The sequence below is a fragment of the Centroberyx affinis genome, unplaced genomic scaffold (assembly GCF_046629955.1).
Source record: "Centroberyx affinis isolate AG114_WGS23_722 - 3 ecotype Tasmania unplaced genomic scaffold, CSIRO-AGI_Caff_v1 ptg000946l_1, whole genome shotgun sequence".
Classification (NCBI taxonomy): domain Eukaryota; kingdom Metazoa; phylum Chordata; class Actinopteri; order Beryciformes; family Berycidae; genus Centroberyx; species Centroberyx affinis.
This window is the reverse complement of record NW_027279520.1, coordinates 383,297-402,895: the sequence shown is the minus strand read 5'-3', so window position 1 is coordinate 402,895 and position 19,599 is coordinate 383,297. Positions and strand designations below refer to the sequence as shown.

General features: G+C 42.6%; 1 protein-coding gene across 1 annotated transcript; it reads right to left on the bottom strand.

Moving 5' to 3' along the window:
- Positions 1 to 395: 395 nt before the first annotated feature.
- On the bottom strand, positions 396 to 18,153 carry ltn1 (listerin E3 ubiquitin protein ligase 1). The gene is made up of 32 exons (XM_071521946.1): positions 18,019 to 18,153; positions 17,647 to 17,853; positions 16,609 to 16,707; positions 15,859 to 16,089; positions 15,707 to 15,759; positions 15,417 to 15,597; positions 14,637 to 14,810; positions 14,109 to 14,299; positions 13,863 to 14,010; positions 13,498 to 13,755; positions 13,013 to 13,324; positions 12,357 to 12,578; positions 12,147 to 12,188; positions 11,801 to 11,990; positions 11,295 to 11,534; positions 11,060 to 11,213; positions 9,923 to 10,073; positions 9,488 to 9,698; positions 9,190 to 9,346; positions 8,822 to 8,935; positions 8,102 to 8,229; positions 7,843 to 7,978; positions 7,562 to 7,706; positions 7,004 to 7,217; positions 6,371 to 6,608; positions 5,182 to 5,259; positions 4,875 to 5,061; positions 3,807 to 3,972; positions 3,486 to 3,706; positions 1,945 to 2,139; positions 1,580 to 1,747; positions 396 to 1,414 (listed from the first exon to the last, which is right to left on the bottom strand). The coding sequence occupies exons 1-32, from the start codon at positions 18,058 to 18,060 to the stop codon at positions 1,352 to 1,354; spliced, it is 5,316 nt and encodes a 1,771-aa protein (XP_071378047.1). The 5' UTR covers positions 18,061 to 18,153; the 3' UTR covers positions 396 to 1,351.
- Between the last annotated feature and the right edge of the window lie 1,446 nt (positions 18,154 to 19,599).

The following is a 19,599-nucleotide window of genomic DNA, read 5'->3' as shown; positions in this document are numbered from 1 at the left end:
TATTCTTAAAGAGGGTATTATCCAAAGATTATGTGTATAACATACCAATTTGGAGGACACAACTCAGGTGTCTTACAGTACCATGAGGCATTCATTTATAGCAGAGGTGGAGAGGTAGTCCCAGTTGGAATCAAATCTCTAACCCAAATCTCTAGTCTTTAAGTTGTGTGTATGTATGAATGCCTCTCAGATTGGTTACATTCTGATCATTGATGTCCTTATAGTTACAGATTTAAATCCTAGATACTGCAACATCCTGGATAATGGTTAACACAGTTGGATAACGGGGGTAGCTTTTGCAAAGGGTGACACATTTAATCAATCATGAAGGCAACAATATACCTGTTCAACAAAGAGGCTTGAATAATAAAAAAAAACCCATAAACACTGTCCATCCAATTGTGATTTATTTACTTTCCAGCATCATTTACAGGCATATGCAGGGCACATGCAGGCAGAAGGAAGGCAGATATGATTGGGTTTTGATATTTGTGAGCATTGGAATCACGTTGAAATAAAACACTTCCCTAAAGAAGTTCCCTCTCCTGTATTTTCATGGGTGATCTCATCATGTTATGATGGTATAAGGTATCTCACAAATCAGAGTTAATCTCTTAAAACTCCTAAATATTAGGAAATATTTGCGAAAGCAGTGTTGGGCATTGCATTACACAGAACCATCTATTTTCAAGTTTAGATAATAATTGTACTGAAATTCAACATTAAACATTACATAGGCCCAATTGACCAGCTTTGGTCTTCCAACTTTGTGATTCACGCTCTTCTATACTCCTGTGTGTTTGAAAAGATAGAAAATCAAAGTACCCAAAAAAGATAAAAACTCATGAATAAAACAAAAACAATCAGTAGTGAGCTATTCACGCTGCGCACATATAACACTGGCAACAACAGACTGTTGATTACTTATCAACCCACAGTAATCAATATGGACATAAAGGTCACCAAGCCAAGAGGTAATTAGTACTAAACTTTACTGTAGTTGAGTTGAGACCTCCTCTTAGCACTGATTAGATTTAGATGTCCTGGTCCTTCAGACGCTTTAGAGTGAGCGCAAAGCAAGATTTGCTTAACCAATCAATGCATTAAAGTTGCCATTTTAGTCAGAGAAAGCCTTTGAGAGACAGAATTTTCACCCAGATGTAGGTCTAATTAGACCTTAATATATATCTTAATATAGTAATGTGCTTCTTGGTATCCTCTTTCGCATCTGTGCTTCTCTTCTTCTTCTGGCATCACAATCTGGCCAATCCAATCCTGGTTGCTTGTTGCTGTTTGATGTCGCACATTCATCAGCGGACCTTTGGGCCATGGTCAACAGACAGTCTGTGTGTTAGAAGAAGGTTTCTCTGCACAGTGGACAGGTGGACTTATTACTGGATGTGAACCACTTGTACTGTAGTGGGACAAGAAAAAAGAGAAGACAAATTAGTGTGACAAAAAAAACAAAACGAGAAAGAGCAATGCAACATTCACTTGAACTTGTGATATGTTGTGATATGGTTTTAGTAGTTTTAGTTTGGTGGTTTTAGTGGTGAGGTGTTGCTGGGAAGTGTCTCACCAGACACGCTGAGTGGAATTTCTTCTTGCAGGTGCGGCAGGCCTTCTTGGGCAAAGAGTAGTTGGAGCCATGGATAACAGAAAAGCAGATCATACAGTCCTCTACTCCCTCGAAACGCTTATCCACGTTGTTCTTCCACAGAGCCAGACCCTCCATTATGCTGCCATTCTACACACACACACACAAATTGTACTGAATTTTTCCATCCATAATGAATGAATCTACACAATAATAATAGTTTATTCATCTCTCTGGTTGAAGGACAGGCATTCTACTTACTACACCACCCTGCTGCCCTCACATTCAGGCATGCCGGTGAGCGTGCATGTGCTCCTTTGTGTGTTTTTTTTCTGTTGTGTTTCTACCTGGTGTGTGAGGTATGTGCTGAGCTGCAGCATCCAGTTCCTCCACTGCTGCACGGCGACGCCCACCCTCCTTCCACTCTCCACAGTGATGGAGCCTAGAGGATAGTTCTGTGGCAGCTGAATCACCAACTCGATGAAGATATCATCCACAGAATAGGTAGCAATCACCTCCCGTGCCGCGGAACGAGCCTTCACCTGGGGGCAAAAAACACACAGTGGGCCTGTGCTATTGTTTTTTTTTGTTGCAAATAAACAGGTACCTATTTAATGTAATGCCAGGATCGCACGTAATGAATTGAATGCCTTATTCTCTAGTGGAAGTTCATTCATTTTGAATGAGAATCCATTACTGCTGCATTACTCTGTTGCAGATGGATTGCATTGTGATGCAGGTGTTGCATCCATTGGATTTGTTCTACTTATGCATTGATTACACATGAGTAAAACAGAACAAATGTTGTTTTGCCCTGCTTTTTGCTAAATCTGTGAAACTTTTGTGGTGAAATAATTTTGTCAGTGAATCAAAGTTTAAACGGATGGAAATGGAAATGTATGCTAAAATACTATAATCAATAAGCATATCTAATCAGTTTCATTTCAATATGTTTGAGTCATGAAATACTTGCACTCTGAACATAGTTTACAGCAACAATACATAGGATATGATAACCGTTGTACAACTGTTTTTGGAGAATACCTATGTAAAAAGCTTGGCCGTTAGAGCAGGTATGTTGGGGTTATCAAGGTGGCATCTCCCATGACAGATGTTTCATTCAATTAGCAGCAGATTAAGAGCGACCATGGCCTAAGAAAAAATACAGTATCTGCAGGTTTCGGTAACCTAAATCCAAGACCTTTAAGACTTTATTTCATACTGAAAATGAGATGAGAGATGAGACCAATTTTGCATCAAAAACAAACAAACAAAAAGTGCTGACAGCCTGCACAGTAAAGCTGACAGTCCGTACTTTAAATTCATAGACATTGTGTCATTTAACACCCAAAGTAATAAGACAATGGAGTCAAAACATCAAACAATGTGTCACTGTCTAACAGAAACTCGCTTTACATCTCAAACCGTCTCTTGTTCATGTTCTGGTTCTGCTGTGGCTGTGCCAAACTCAAGCACAATAGTCTTTGGAATTGTAGTCATTGTAGTTCACTGCTACATTTTCAACACTCAATTATATTGAATATGTTTCATTTTGAATATTACAACTCATTACAATGAGTGACTTCTCAGAAAAAAGTGTAGAAAGCACACTGACATTGACAGACTACTCAATTCATCACTCTTCATTACTATATTACAGCAGCACATTTTTTTAATACTTCTGAAAACTGTATTTAAGACTTAACTGCTTCCATCAAATTTAACACTTTAAGGCTTAAAATTTTGAAGATTCCCAGTTTAGAACTTTAAGGACCGATGCTAAACCTGAAAATTGTAAAACTGAAGATATCAAGTCGTAAAGTTTAAAAGTCTGTGCTTTAGTGGAACACACACACACACACACACACCAATGTATCTGCCAACTTACAGTCATGCTGTCAAATGTTTGAGTGCTGGAGTGGACAGATGAGATCTCCTGGGCCGAGAGTACAGGACTGACATATTTAATAGTGAACTTCTCCACAGCCGTACACACTCTCTTCTCCTGGCTGTTCCACCACAGCCGCACCATGGCAGGCAGGTCCTGCACTGCGCTATAGTATACACTGCAAGCCAGGTGAGGGAGCTCCCACTCAACAGCCTCGCTTTCTGCAGGCAAGACAACACGGAAGGGGAGAAAGTGAGCTTGTTTCCGTTCTGCAGTCATGCACAGTGTGTGTGTGTGTAGGTCTGTGTGTGCTATACTTACTGTCGACAGAAAGAGACAGGCTCTCTGTGAAGAAGGTTTTGGTCTCCTTAGGCTCTGCCCCCTGGCCTGGGTAGACAGGGCTTTCAGGCATCATTTTGAAGAGGTGGAGGAGGACGTTGTGAAGGGAGCGGTTTCTCTTAAGATACAGGGAATACTGGACACGCAGCTGGAGATAAAACACAGGAGAGCTGTCAATAATGTGAAAATACCCTGATATCAAAATGGCTCTCCTAGTTCAAGTTCAATACTTTATTGCCATCTCAACTTGGTAGATTGGGATTTGCTTTGGCAAGCTCACTTAAAACAGACGGAGAGGGACAAGAATGGTTAAAAATGAGTCAAAAGACACAAAACACTTAGAACACAAAGACATAAGGTAGAAGCAATAAAATACCATAAAACAAAATACAATACCACAACTAAAATACCATAAACTAAGAAATATGTACAATGGGGATAAAAACTGTATAAAACAACCACTATAGCTGTCATATTGCACAAATCTGACAAACAGTCTGTAGTGCCTCAGTAGAACAGTTAAGGAGGCGGACAGCCTCTGGATGAGTGCTATGTCGGAACCTGGAAGTTCTGGTCCTAATGCTACCGAGTCTTTTAAAAGAAGTTAGGAATTCAAAAAAAATTGGTTTGCCTTGGCGACAGAGGTCCTTAAGAATTGCAAGGCTCTTCCTTTGTAGTCTGGTTTGGTAGATTCCAGTATCAAATATAATATAAAATAATTCTGGATGCAGTACGCACCAAATTGCCATACCATACAGTAATTGGGAAGGTGAGGATGCTCTCTATGCTTGCTTGGTAAAACTGCGGCATGCCTTCCATGGATATAGAATTTTTTTTCCATTGTCTTAAAAAGAAGAGTCTTTGTTGTCATCAGAACGCACTGTCTCAATGGAACTTCTAATCATCTAATCTAATTGCATGCAATACATACAAACAGCAAGACACGCACAAAAACAGAAAAAATGCAACCATACTGCACATCCACAAAACATCTGATCTGTGATCACAGAGAAGAAGCTCTCTCTGGAACCAGCTCTTGCCACGACTCACATGGGAGGGTGAGGATTTGAAGAAGGTAAGGAGGAGCTTCCAGGCCAGCAGGTATCCCAGGATGCAGGAGTACTCCACACTGAGAGGCTGGACCACAGCAAACTCTCCTACCTGGACCCCTGCCAGGATAGTCTCACACAGCTCCTCACAGGCCGACAGGATGGACATCAGAGGGGCTGGGGGAGACCTGAACACACAAGTCAGCAAACTGTAGGATGCATTCTCACACACACACACACACACACGGCTTAAACTACGAGACTTTTATGTGTAAAAACCACAGTAGTATGGTCTCCCTCTGACTTACAGGCATGGCTCCTCTGTATCGTCATCAGACTTGCTGCTGTCTCCTTCTCCATCACACTCAGGCAGCTGAGGCATTACCCTGTTTTGACAAAAAGCAATTATGTTGACTGTCATTAGTAGTGGATCTTGTAGGTAAGCATAAGGCAGTCATTCCCAACCTGGTCTCTGGGGACCCCAACGTTTGTCAAGATGGGTGTGTAATCTGAAGCAAAGGGGATATTTGAGAGAGAGTAATAGTTTGAGACAAAATGAGGAGACCATTTCATTTAAGATATTGATTATTCCAGTAATGACTGTAATCCAGCCATTTCTATACATTGTTTTGTGTTGATTATGACTTAGGCATTTGACAGGCAAAACATCATGACTTTCAACCTTATATGAAATTATATTTTTATGCTCTGACCAAGAACTGCACCTTATTTTTGGATTAGAACATGGCATATTTATCCGAACATGGACTTAAATTCTGCTTTCACTGAGTTTACTTAGCTTTCATGTTGCACTGCTTCCGGTGGAGCATGAGGCATTTTTTCTCTCCAATTTTTTTTTCCAGTCTTCAAATTAATTTCGATCTCCCGAGAGAATGGAAGCTTGATGATGAAGAATCAGACTTTGTATGGTAATTCTCCTGCTCCCCTTATTATTGACTGACACAGCCTCAATCCCATAATCAGATTCGTGGTAGAGATTTTCTCTGTACAGTACAAACATGAGGTGATCGAAATCTCCAGGCCAATAAACCAAACACATATTGAATTTGTATACATGTCAGTGTGCACAACATGTGGTGAATAAGAGCATACTGCTCAGTGGAACATGTTTGCTCCTTTCACTTTTAAATGAGAATGCAGCATCGGGAAAGATATTTGTTCTTCGCAGCTCAGCATAACATTGTGTTCAAATTAATTGCAGGAGTTTGCAATACAACAGAATCTTCAGATGAAATGGCTAATTTGCAAGCTGTTTTACAATGAAATGTGGAATTGTCCTCGAACGGCAGCAGGCAGTGCGCTGTGTGCATCTCATCCACAATGGTCAATCAAGTCAATGCCACTCAAGGTTTGATGTGTTATTGTTCAACTAGGGCAGTTTTGAAAATGGTTTTGTCCAATTATAAGAAAAATTAACAGCCTCTTACCTACGTTTGCTTGCAAATACACTCACGCACACTCAAACGAAAGGCTTACTTGTCCAGTAGGTGGTAGGCGGTGATCTGCAGAGGCCGGGCCTTAAACAGCAGCAGAGGACAGAGGGTGTTGAGGAGTGTCTGGAGGGGCTCTGGTAGGCTGGTCTTCTGGTCCGCTATGAATCGTGCCGGCAGGGTGTTCTGGTTCAGCTGCTGCACAGGCACATATGTCAGAGCCACGCCCACCGACTGCAGTACAGCCAATGGGAACAGAGGGTCGTCCGGTTCAGTGAAGGCATCTGCAATAAAAAAAAGTCACCATAAAAAAAAAAAGTCATCAGTCACCATAAAAAAAAATCAACCACATGCACACACCCTTTTACGCTACGACAGAAAAGCAACTCTGGGTGCCGAGCTTGGCGAAACCACATATCTGGGCTGTAGCACCACTGAAACACAGCCAGTCAAGGATCTGTATTTAGAGCTGCAGTATTGCACCATGGGATTGCACCCACAAACCACTGCTCTCAAACACACATTACAGCTCATTCATGAATGAATACAACCGGATCCAATCGATTACTGTAGAAGAATCCATCTTAGTTGGCCATATGTGGGAATTTTAAGTATCTTCCTTCTCCAGTGTTCACTTTGCAAAACACATACACACATGCACTCAATCCCACGTGCACACCTGTGATTTTGATAGGCAGTGGCAGCAGTAGGTTGTAGACTCCTTCGATGAAGAAGTCTGTCCATTCACCAGCCAGTTCTGATGGCAGGTTCTCCAGAACACCAGGAGGCGATGATGTGAAGAACTGGTTCAGCTTCACTATCAGTGCGGCGTTCTCACACACAAACAGCTGCACCCATGGGTTCCATAGACTACTCACATTCTCACTGGCAGTCTGAGAGTGGAGGCAAGAAAGACAAAGACAAAGATGAGTGACAACAGATCTGAGAAATAAACAAGAGTTGCAGCTGTTGAAAATGTATAACCAAAGACACCCTGGAGAATGTAAAAATGTGACAAAACTATAATAAATATTCCTTATTAAGGGGCAGCAGGGTGGCATAGTGAGTTAACTGGAAGGCCTGGGCCTGGGTTTTAGACCCTTAAAACCACATGACGACATGCATCCACCCCGCACATGCATCCAACACACTCAGTCCATACCGTTGTTCTGCATCTGACCCAGGCCTAAGACCTGAGAGTAATACAAATTTGTTATTTTTACTATCCATGTCTTACCTCCAACCAGGCTAGCATAGAGCAGAGCATGAAGTCCCACTGGCTGCCCCCGAGAATTGTAGGAGAATGAGTCACCAGCCAGGACAGGAAACGCATCATCTCCACAGTGAGGGTCAACTGTGCGGCAGATGCTTTAGACAGGTCACTGAAACAGAAAGATGTGTCAAATGTAGGCATATCATAGATGGATGGACATAAAGGTATGGCCTTTAGAGAGCTATGATCAACATAGAAATGCAGTGTGGTGCATGGCTGTATGCCTGTCTGTGAGTGTAAATTACCTGCTAAAGAGGAACCAGTCCTCCTTGCTGTTCCTCCACTCCATCATGGAGGCCAGGATAGCCTGCAGGACCTCCTCTTGTACCGGTGTGTTTGCTTTCAGACAGCACAGGAGCACTGCCAGACACCCGTACACATCTGGGACACATAAGCAAAAATGATTATTTGCTTGTGGAACTGCGTGTGGAACTGTGTGTGTGTGTGTGTGTGTGTGTGTGTGTGTGTGTGTGTGTGTGTGAGAGAGAGTGTGTATGTTCTCACTGTTGTTCTCTTGCCAGTTGATTATTCCAGCAGTAGCCAGAGCTGTGAGAGTCTCTCTGTCTTCTTTGGTCATGGTGGGGCAGAGCACCTGGAGCGTGCTGAGTCTGCTCTGAGACACTGGGAATAAACTGACGAAGCAAACAGACAATTTTGAATATAAAACACAGTGGAAAAAGTGGTAACATCACAGGGTTGGGTTTCAAAAGCATTTTATTGAATCTGCTTATCAAATGTGAATCTTTTCAAATCATTTTTACATAATTTATTGGGGGAAAAAGGACAACGAAAATTTCAAAAACACAGCACTCGTTAACTTTTATGCAATACTGTGTTGATAAGTACTTATTCATCGCATGTGTGCACCCCCTTAGTCAACTGGGCCGTCCCACAAATATTGCATTTTTCTCTATTCTCATTTAATTTTGAGAAATGTGCCGACGCTTTCAAACACTTGTGTCCGCCATGTTGACAAACACACTGGGGAGTAGGGACATGGGACGTAATTGTATGACATCAACAGGGGAGGACAGGGGATTCGATAAGAGGATTTGTTCAACTTGGGGATTAACGAATCTGGGTATTTTGCTCACTTGGATGCGGTTCCAAAACAGAACTGGGTGACAGAATCCAACCCTAATCACAGCTTTGAATAACATACTGTATACAACTCAAAAACATTTTTCAACTATAATAAATGAACTAATAAAATCAACTACTGACCTGTCTGCACTTCTGTAGAGCTTCCTAATGGTGGCATTGCCAGTGGCTGCCAAGTTGTTGGTCTGGATGTAGTTCTCTACAGTCAGAGACCATAGACCTCCCTCCTCCATTGACCTGTAGGGCAGTGATATGATGCACAATATATACAATGGAAATAGTTTAAGATTACTCCCTGGAAAAATAAATAGATGAATTAAAATCAGTAGTGATTTTAATTCTAACCCTTTGATTCTAACCGTTTCTTCGGGACCTGATATATTTATTAATCAATTTATGCCCTAAAGAGTCCACTCCTATACTTTCCCCAGTTCTAAATGAATGTCTGCTTTACTAAAGCTAAAGGCCAGACGTGACTGAGTGACCCTCACCTTGTGTAGAGTGTCTCCAGCAGGCCTTTAATTGGAGCCTGGCTGTGGAGTCCCTTTGACAGCCCCCAGTCAGTCAGCAGGCTGTGGTAGGCAGACACCACAGCAGGGCTGTACTCTACCTCCTTACACCACTGCAGTGCATACAGCAGTTCTGCAACTGGAAAACAGGAACGTACATACACACATATTAAATGGCATCTTATAATGTTAGGAAAACACTGGATGCCGTTCCACCGCAGCATATATAAACCAAACTTGAAAAATGTCAAGAATATAGTCTAAGCCAGTTATATCTGACCTGTGTACTTGAGGTTTGGCAGGTATGAGGGAGAGTCTGCCTCCTGTTGGTCACGGGGTGCGACTGCAGCAGTGTGGGCCACTCTCCCTAACAGGGCGCACGCACATAGATGGGCTGGCACTCTGGTTGAGACCCGAAACTTCCACACGTCCATACAGGGATAGTCACAAACTACTCGAAGACGGCTGGACAGCAAGGGGCTCTTCACCCACTGCAGAGCAGAGGAGGGGGGGAACACGCAGGAGATGCAAGAACCACACGTGAATGTCAAGAGATTTGTCAAGTACTTTATGTGCATGATATTATTTAAGCACAGTCCTAAAACACTGTAGTGTCAGGTAAGCTCTTAATGCACCCCTAAACAGTTACCAAATGTATAGCAGTGCCTCAATGAGTTATTTTCTTTAAGTAAGAATATATGATTGGCTGGCTCACCTGAGGCGGTAAGGCCTGTCTGATTCTCGTCCATTCTATTTGGCTGGGTGTCAAGAGGGAGAGGAACTGGATGAGGAGGAGGGAGTCTTGATGGCAGACGGAGTTCATTGTCTCCACTAAGCTCTGAACAGCCAGAACTAGAACCTGTAAACTGAAACACAACAGCAAGGAAGGAGCTCGCATTAGCTGGAAACATGAGAGAAGCAAAGATCTGATTCAAATTGTGGGAAGCGGAGCAGGTTGCTAAGACAAGGCTGCACCGGTTCAGACTTTATTTACTTTATTTGTGAATAAAATAATTTCTCCACCTTAACACAACAAGGTCACTCTCTTGTTGTTTCCTAAGGGCTCTAACATACTCCATGCAAGGAACGCATGCAACAACGCAAAGGGCAACGCACGGGACGTGTCTCGCGTCCTTGCGTAGCAAAATGTGTAGGGCAAAAATTTGTAACGTGACACAAACGTCTGCTGCAATATCACGCGTGTCAGCCAGGTAGGGACGCTAAATGAAAATCACTACAAAAGGAGGAACTACCAATGAAGAAGTCATTTCCTGTGTAAACAAATGTCAGTGGCGGCAGATTTGGAAGAACAGCTGGCTGTCAGACGTATTTACCATCTTCTTTTCATTGCTCTCTTTTCCCGGTGATGGAGAATGTATAGCAGCACAAATTCCTCCACGGTAGCCATTTTTAAATACCCCGCTCCAGCATCAGATTGGCTTTGCTGCCCCTTGTGGATTAGCAATTTATAACAAGTGACAAGTGACAAGTGACACGGTCTACGCGCGTTTGCTATGTCAGCAAACAGCTTGCGTAGGCGGAGTACTCGCATTAGCGCATGCGTTCCTTACGTGGAGTATGTTAGAGCCCTAACACTCCAGGCAGAGTGTGTGCAATTCTGTCTTCATGATTACTGTAGGAATATCTGAGATTGTATAAAAGAAGTAAAGCTGGACAATAGAGGAGCTATCTGCAGTATATGTCTTGTTAAAATAAAAAAAATAGCTACAGGCATGAAACCACAAACCTGCCAAATCACATGCAGAAAAATCTGAAAATTAACAACAGGAGTTTTAACCACTACATCATCTCTGAGCATGAGGGAGTGTTCTGTTTGTGGTAAATGCATTACCTTTTCATGTCCAGAGCAGCGGTGAGTAGTTGGTTCTTCACCCAGAGGGCCGCGCTGTGCAGGAAACCACCTTCCCTGACCTCATACTCAGAGTGCTGGACCAACGACCGGACCCCAGCTACACACACCTTCCTCAGCTTACCTAAAAGGGAGTCTTTCAGAGCAAAATCGACAAAAATTAGCTCTTTAGCTTACCCAACAATTACGGGTGTGTGTGTATTGTGTGTGTACCTACCAGACAGGTGTGTGTGTGTTTGATCCTGAGCGGTGAGCTGGAAGACAGTGAGCAAAAGTTCCTCGGCAGAGGCGAGGAGGAGACAGTCTTGTACGGATGAGAAGAACGTGGAGGCCACGTCACAGATGAAGGAGACGAGCGGCTCCATGTTGCCCGCATCTGACAGACCCTTAGTCTCGGACAGAGTGGCATGGAGCTTCTCTAGGATCTTCTCCATGTACACCTCCCCTATCAGAGGCTCTGCGTGTGTAAAAAACAGTTGGAAAGATGGTCAGTTTAGGTGGCTGATACGAAAATCCACAAATGATGTGCATTAAGAATGTAGCAAAATAGGAAGTCTCTGATTAAAATGAAAATGATCTGCTTGTGTGTGAGTGTGAGTGAGTGAGTGAGTGAGTGAGTGAGTGAGTGAGTGAGTGAGTGAGTGAGTGAGTGAGTGAGTGAGTGTGTGTGTGTGTGTGTGTGTGTGTGTGTGTGTGTGTGTGTGTGAGTGTGTGTGTGTTCACCGTTGTCGTGGTGCTGAGACAGGACCAGGCTGATCAGAGTCCAGCTGTGGGTGCTTTTAGGAGAGGTAGAAGTGGAGTAGCTACCTCCCACCTTACACAGCTCCTCAGCCAATCCAAGGAGCTGCTCACCCAGCACCGAACCTTTCAACCAATCACCACAGCTCTTCAGAGTCTCAGGATCTGCACATGCCTGGCAGGAAAGAGAGCAGAAATGGGCAGACATTTTTAGAAATGTAGTTGAATGTATAGATAGTGGTAGATAACACACTTCGATAGGAAATAGAATAACAGGAAAAACTAATAACAATTAGTACAAATGTACTGAAAATTATGTCATTCTACCTACCCTTTGTATGATTTGCAGGATAATTCCCCACTGTAGATCCATCTAGAAAGCAGAGTGAAGAGCATAAATGTCAACAAAACAGAACAGTTGATGGTTCAACACAAGTACCTAAGGAGAGATCATCACACACTGCACATAAAGGATATAAAACAACATCAGTAACCCATCAGTTACAATACAACATGTTATGACGTCAACATCGTATGTTACCGTGGTGATGTGGTTGAGGATGCGGGTGGTCTCCTGCCGGCTGCAGCAGTAAAGCGAGCTGAAGACCATCTCCACCAGGTGGTCAGTGTCCGTCCGCCCCGTCTCGGCCAGCCACACCACCGCCCGCTCCAGCAGGAACCGCATCGCTGGATTTTTCAAAGTGTCCACCTCCTCACTCTGCTCACCCTCCTTTGTTATCTTATCATCCAGTTCTACCAACATCTGAGAAAAGTACAGAATAGGGAGAAAGAAATAGTTCATTGCATCAAGAACAGATAAGGGCTGTATAACCTTTAACCCTGTCTGTTAGTCTGTGTAACCCCTTGTATTTGTCTATGAAAAAGTCTTAAATTATTTTTTAAAGTTAGTTATAGGAAAATTATGCAGATCACTTGCATCACAATAATAGTCACAAATATTTGTGTTTGATATACACGGGATCTAAAGAAGTGATGTTCCACACATTAATTTACAAGAGCAGAATAATGTGGGACAATTTCACAGATTTGTCCATTACAAGGACTATTTGATTAGGCGTTAAAATCCTGTGGCAATTAGTTGACCCAGAATTCCTTTAATCAGAGGCAGCCCTGCAAAAGATATAAAATGACTGAAAATGAAATACACTTTTATCTATAATCATCAGCGTGGCTTACAGTGAAGACCCTGGGCGTGTGGAAGGAGCGCAGCAGAAGGGAGAGGAAGAGGAGGTGTCGCTCTGAGTTTTTCTCATTCACATACACCAGACACAGTTGTGCCTGCTGGCACACCACATCCTCCAAATGCTGCGTCTTCAGGGAACCAATTGCCTTCTCAAGCCCGAGCTCCGACTCTGACAGGGAAGGTTTCTCACCGCCATCCCCCTCAACTCCACTTTCCTCCCTGTCCTCCGACTTAGAGAAACAGATCTTGACAGATTTCTTCTTCTGGCCCTGCTTCCGGCTTACTCTCTCAGGGTAACGCATCACCTGGAGGAATAAGGGACCATATTAGATTAATTTAGCCATTCTACTTTGTGTTTCACACCGGCCCATTCTTTAGACACTACAGGCTCTGACAGCCATACTGACCCGCTGTATCCAACATGGAGAGTTCTCAAGTGAAAACATCTGAACCACAGATTCCCTGTACCCACACTCACCTGCAGCAGGGTGGCCACACCTTCCAGTGCCTTTGGATCTGCTTCTTCATCATCCGCATAACGAACAAACAAAAGACTAAGCCCCTCCCAGAAGTCCGCCAGAAGCTTATCAAAGACATCCTTGCCGTCATTAGATCCGCTCTCATTATGTAAGCCTGCTCTCTTCTCCCAGGAAACAAGCATTTCAGTGACCAATAGGAAAAGAGGACCATTCTGAAGGGAGGGGTTTCCAAGAGCCCTGTCCAATAGCGGTAAGAGCTACAAAGAGAGCAAAACAATGTTAAAACAGTGTAGGCTTTTTGGTAGATTTAATATGATGCAGGCATTTCGAGAGAAAAAAAATATAAGCAAGTGTCTGGTCTCACCTGCTGTGAAATAAGCATGATCCGTATTCGTTTCTGATCCTCCTTGTCTTCTGTGTTGTGCAGTATGCTGAACCTCAAGCACTCCACAGCAGCAGTCACTATAGCTGCACTTTCTGACGGACTTGTCAATGCACGCTCACTAGATAAACTGAGACAAACACACACACACACTCAAAGTTAAAAACTGTGATCCAGGACCTCTCCCACACCCAAACACATGTGCACACACACACAAAAACAATTTACCCTTGTATGAGTGAAGTGAAGAAGGTGGTGTAGAAATCCAAGGCCGGGTCAGTGACCTCTTGGGGCAGTTTGCTGATGAGGGGCATCAGGTTGGGATGGAGCGCTGTAGCCATGCCCTTACCACCCTCCTTCAGAAGAGCCCAAAGTTTGGGCAAGAAGCCTTTCCTGGCATTAACATGCGTCCAGCAGTCCTGGAATAGGAACAGGCAAATGGAAGAGCAAATGCAGCTTAACTATGATTGGCTTAATGAAAAGCATTTACTTTGCACATGTGTGAGTATGCCAATGGTCCTACACTGGTACAATTCTTCAGCCTTGAATGTATACTTGTAGTCTGTTTATGTTTAGTCTGCTGTCATATCACATATCTTGTCAGTATTATATGTGAGGTCCTGTCACATTTTGCCCTGCACCAAGTGACTCAATCCTGTATTGTGAAGCTGTTTTAAAACACAAGCACACACAATTCAATTCAATTCAAACTGAATTGAATTGTGTGTGCTTGTAATAATACCAACACACGCTTACAGGGACGGTAGACACAACGTGAAGAACGGCTTCCCACAGAGGCGGCAGCACTACAGGATCTGTGTCGTCGATGCTGAGGAGGACAGCGGGACAGACTCGTGCCGCTTCGGTCTGGACCAGTCCTGGGGTGTACTGACACAGAGCAGACAACACCTCGAAAAACGCCCCTCGCACCTGGGGACAGCACATAAAAAACATAGGGAATCACCTTCCTGACAGCACATGACATATAATTGAACTTCTCACACAGAATTTGAAAAGTTAAGTTCATCATTTTTTTCTGTTATTATCAATTAAAAACTAGGTTACAGAAATGTAAACTACACAGAATCTGTAGTATTGTTTAGGGTAACTTGTTTATTGCTAGGTCTATCTATATGAAACAAGTAACATGGAGGTTTTCTCCCTGAAATCTTCTCCTTTACACATCAAAGTAGCCATAGCTAAAACTGCGATGGCAACTACTAAACCAAGATTCAATTTAGATTCTTCACCATAATTTACTCGCCCAGGGAAGTTATAGCATAGTCGTAGATGTGATATGATGGGATCCTAAACGCTCCATCACCATTTATGCATGCTACTTTCTTTAACTAAAATGAAAAATACATTCAAGAAATTATTATGAAATTCAAATTATCAAAGAATCAGCATTCAAACCATTGTTTTATTTGGGCTAAACTGCATACAGTGTACATTTCACATCATGTATTACTTGTTTACTTGCGTACACATTCAAACCTCTATTACAAACAGAGCATTCCTATTCAAAGCCAGTACCTGTGGTGTCTTGTGTTTGCCGTACTTCCAGAACTTCCCCGGGGCAATAAGATGTGCCAGTCTTTCCTCCAGGGCCTGTCTGTCTGCCTGGGGCAGCAAGGACAGCAGCCTCTTCACCCCCAGCAGAGAGCTAGTCACCATGCGGAGAAACTTGGCTTCTCTCTCCTCCTCCGACACACTTCTAGAGAACAAATGAGAACAGCCAAAAACTCAGACAGAATATATTATCATGCCTAGACAGTGGCAGGCAAAGGACACAGAAGCCATAATGACCCAAACTGTTCGCTTACTGTGGATCACTCAGTGTGTCTGCAGTTTCCTTCAACAAAGTGTCCTGAAGTACCTGCAGTATAACAGTGAGACAACAAATTAAGGTGTAAAATTGTGCCCTTGAAATTCTAATGCAAATCTTGTCCTCTTCAATGCCACCACTATCACTCACGTTAAGGATCTCATCCCTGCAGAAGCTGAGGGCTTCAGGCTGCTTGCTGGGGGGGAAGGCAGCGTGGAAGGCCTGGCAGGCAGCAGAGGCTGCAGGACTGTAGGTGTCGCACTGGACCAGCAACCAGTGGCCCATCACGCTCTTCAGAAATGGGGCCAAGCTGCGGCGCACCTTCAGCACCAGCTGCTCAAATGCCTGCTGGGTGGCCTCCCTCACACGCCGGTCATGGTCCTGAGAGACACACACAGATCTGTTGAACACAGTGCTGCTACACACACCTCAGGCATTGAACCACCACATGCTCTGTCCCAATGAAGGCATTCGGAGAGCCTCTTGCTTCCTTAACTTAATGTATACCGGTAGAATCAGGATATTGGGGTGGAATATTAATGCAAAGAGAGATCATTCAAAAATGTAAACCAATGGGATATCAGTTAGGGAGAGAAAGGCTGTTTTATTTGATGGGACAGGCAGGATTGTTCAAAAATATGTGACCGTATTACTGGTTGTAATTTTCATTTATGCATACTGATACAGTATGAGGTAACCATTAAAGATACACTGTTTTCCAGGGAGTAAAGGTAATGGGATTTTGATATAAAAATACAAGAATATCAACATGTTTTAGTTCGTTGGTATTTATTGTGAAATAGGTGTGTATTATGACATGGAAAATTAGCTAACAAGGTGAAAAAAGTCATTTTTCATTTCAGTGTGACTTAAAGATTGAGTCATGAATGACCAACTCACCACTGATATCTTGCAGTAAATCCTTGGCCAGTATGGCAGGACCCCTTTCACCACTTCGGCTTCCCGTTCCTGACACATGGAACCAAACTCCTGCACAGCCTGTGAAAAAGTTCACAGTATTAATAAGATTATTTTAACCCCAGAATACATGACCTCACTGACTTACAAGTTTCCATGAGCAGTGTCAAAATGACCCTCACTGAAATCAATGGAATTCTTTATTATAAAGGCCTTTTCTCTTCATCTGTATCTTGAACTTAATTACATAAATTAAGCATTTGACCTTGTAGAGATGTTATAATGTTATAATTATGTTTATCTCTCACTTCAGCTGGGGTTATTTAACCCATAGAAACAAACTATTCAGGCCACTTCTTTTTTCTTTTCTTTTTTTTACCATACATTGTTTGATGATATCAGTGATTTCTGAATGGGTCTGAACATAATTTTGAAGGATTTTTCCAATACTATATGTGGATGCAATATGCTGTTTAGCATTGAAGAGAACCACAGTGTCAGCAGTGCAAATGTTTCCCATAGGAATCAATGTATTCAAATACAATGAAAGTCAATGACAAAACGAAATAGTTACTGCACTGTCCAGGCTATCTCTCAGAAAAGTCTCAAGCACATTAAACTTTGCAAAGACATACTCACACATCTTATGGATATATATGAATGGCCATGAGTCAATGTGACACACTGCAGTCAGACACTGGACCACATTATCTAGTGTTCTAGTGGTTTACATTAGCTCATGCAAACTCTCTAACCCTAAATGTACAAAAGATAAATATACAATTTATATATAGGTAAAGGTAAAGGCAACATTTTTGAGGAATACATGGAATATCATAAAATATTTTTGAGAAAATAAAAGCAAAAACAACCACCGCACAGGATCATTTTGACCCTGTTTTGGGTGAAAGTGAAAGAGCGATTCTAGCTGAACACACACCTGGACTAACCTGGAGTACTCCTTAAGGCAGTTAAGCATGGAGATATTCTATTAAGTATTATATGAGGAGTTAAGATCACCTTCAGTCTGGTTACAGCGTCCCTCTTGGACAGTTTCCTGAGGACCAGGCGGAAATCAGCATCCACCAGGCTGTCTATCTCCTCCGCGCCGTGGACAGCGGGGACGTACCCCAGCTCTGGAGTGACCGAGGAACCGAAGCCAACGAACCCCGGGACCACACCGCTCTCCCGGGCCAGCAGCTCGGCAGCTCGGCCGCTGCTGGACGGCTAGTAGTAGGACGGAAATGTGCGATGTTTTGGTCGATGACTCAACACTCATCAAATCGGAAAAGTAGTTATGAAACAGCTGTAACAGCAAGCCACACGTAAGCTGAAGTTTACGTTAGCTTGAACCCACGTTAGTTAGCTCATTGTACATAAATTGGCACTTACCCGAACATTTCCTTTAGTTCGCTGTTTATTCTTGCCCCCCATGTGTGCGTATTAACCTTTAAACCATTAGTCGCCTGAGTAGGTAACTAGTAACTTGTTAACTAATCTTAGCAGGCCTGACGTGTGGTGCCCAGAGTATAACAACCAAAAAAACATCGGGGTCAAGCTAGTACCGGCTCCTTACTACTTCCGGTTCCTGTTTTCAAAATAAAAGTTCTACGGCACCGCTGGTGAATGGTAGGGATTCAGTCTTGACAGAATGTAGAGAGGATGTTTGCGGATGAGGATTGAACCTGGGTCAGCCCGTTGAAGCCAAGCACTGTTAAACATTAGGCCATAAAACATTAGTCTATTAGAAGAATACTTGTCAAGGCTTCTATACTTTTACGAAATTGTCACTTTTACAAAATATCCTAACATTGTCACTTGATACAAACTAAACTCATGTCCAGATCGAGGCCCTCATTCAAATTCAGGTTGGGCTTGTAGATTGTAAAGCAAAATTAAATATGAAGAATAAAGGACAAAATAGGACCGTTTGGATCGAAGAGGATATTACAAATTTCATTCAACGTTGGGATAGGCAGCTGTAACTTACAGAGTGACACTCATCAAGGCAAACACAAAATAAGTCAAATTGCTTAATGTCAGGAATCCTTTTTGTAAGGGCCTTAGTCAAGAAATAATAATACAATCCATGTTATATCCATTCTACAGCTCTATTTTCATTCTAAACTCAAACTAGACGTTTCTTGAGTAGGCTATTATGATATTATTTTTGTTGCATTTTATACCGATACTTTAAATATTAGCCTACTTAGCAAGTTACAGGCGTTTATTTTGAAAGCTGCATCACAAAACCAGAAGTGATTTTGCTAAAACTTTCTTTGTGCTTGACAAAGATACAAGGCTCACTTCCGGTCTGGACTTTTTCTTCTCGTATCCTAAACTACAAACATCCTGAGCACATTGCTGCCCTCCATCGACATATTGCAGACATTGCAGCCCTGTAAAGCTCAAACTTGATTCATCTTCAGTCTATGTAGATGAGTGTTGTTAATTATTATTATAATAAAATGTACAGCTTTTGATGCTGAAAAACTCTTTCTCAATGCGTTCTTGTGGTTAATGTGGTCTTTTGCTACTACATTTTTATATATATCTATATATATATATATAGATATACTGTATATACTATATTAATAACTTAAAATGGTGTTAATCACCATCTCTATCATCCCTAAATTATCTATTATCGATCTACTTCCACTGCACTTTACACTGTAAAGTCAAATGTACCCCCCATCCCCTCCCCTCCACACACACACACACACACACACACACACACACACACACACACACACACACACTGGTAAGACCTACACTGGAGTTACACAGTCCATCTTTACACTTATCCCACACCGTCTCACCCAATAATTTCCAGCCACATTATCAATTTCAACAACAACAGGCTAATTGGACGGCTCACCCAAACAGCCCACTCAGCAGTTCAGAAACCGCACTGTACCAACAATCACAGGCTGAAGAGACAGCTGACCCTGCCAGCTAGAAACAGCCCAC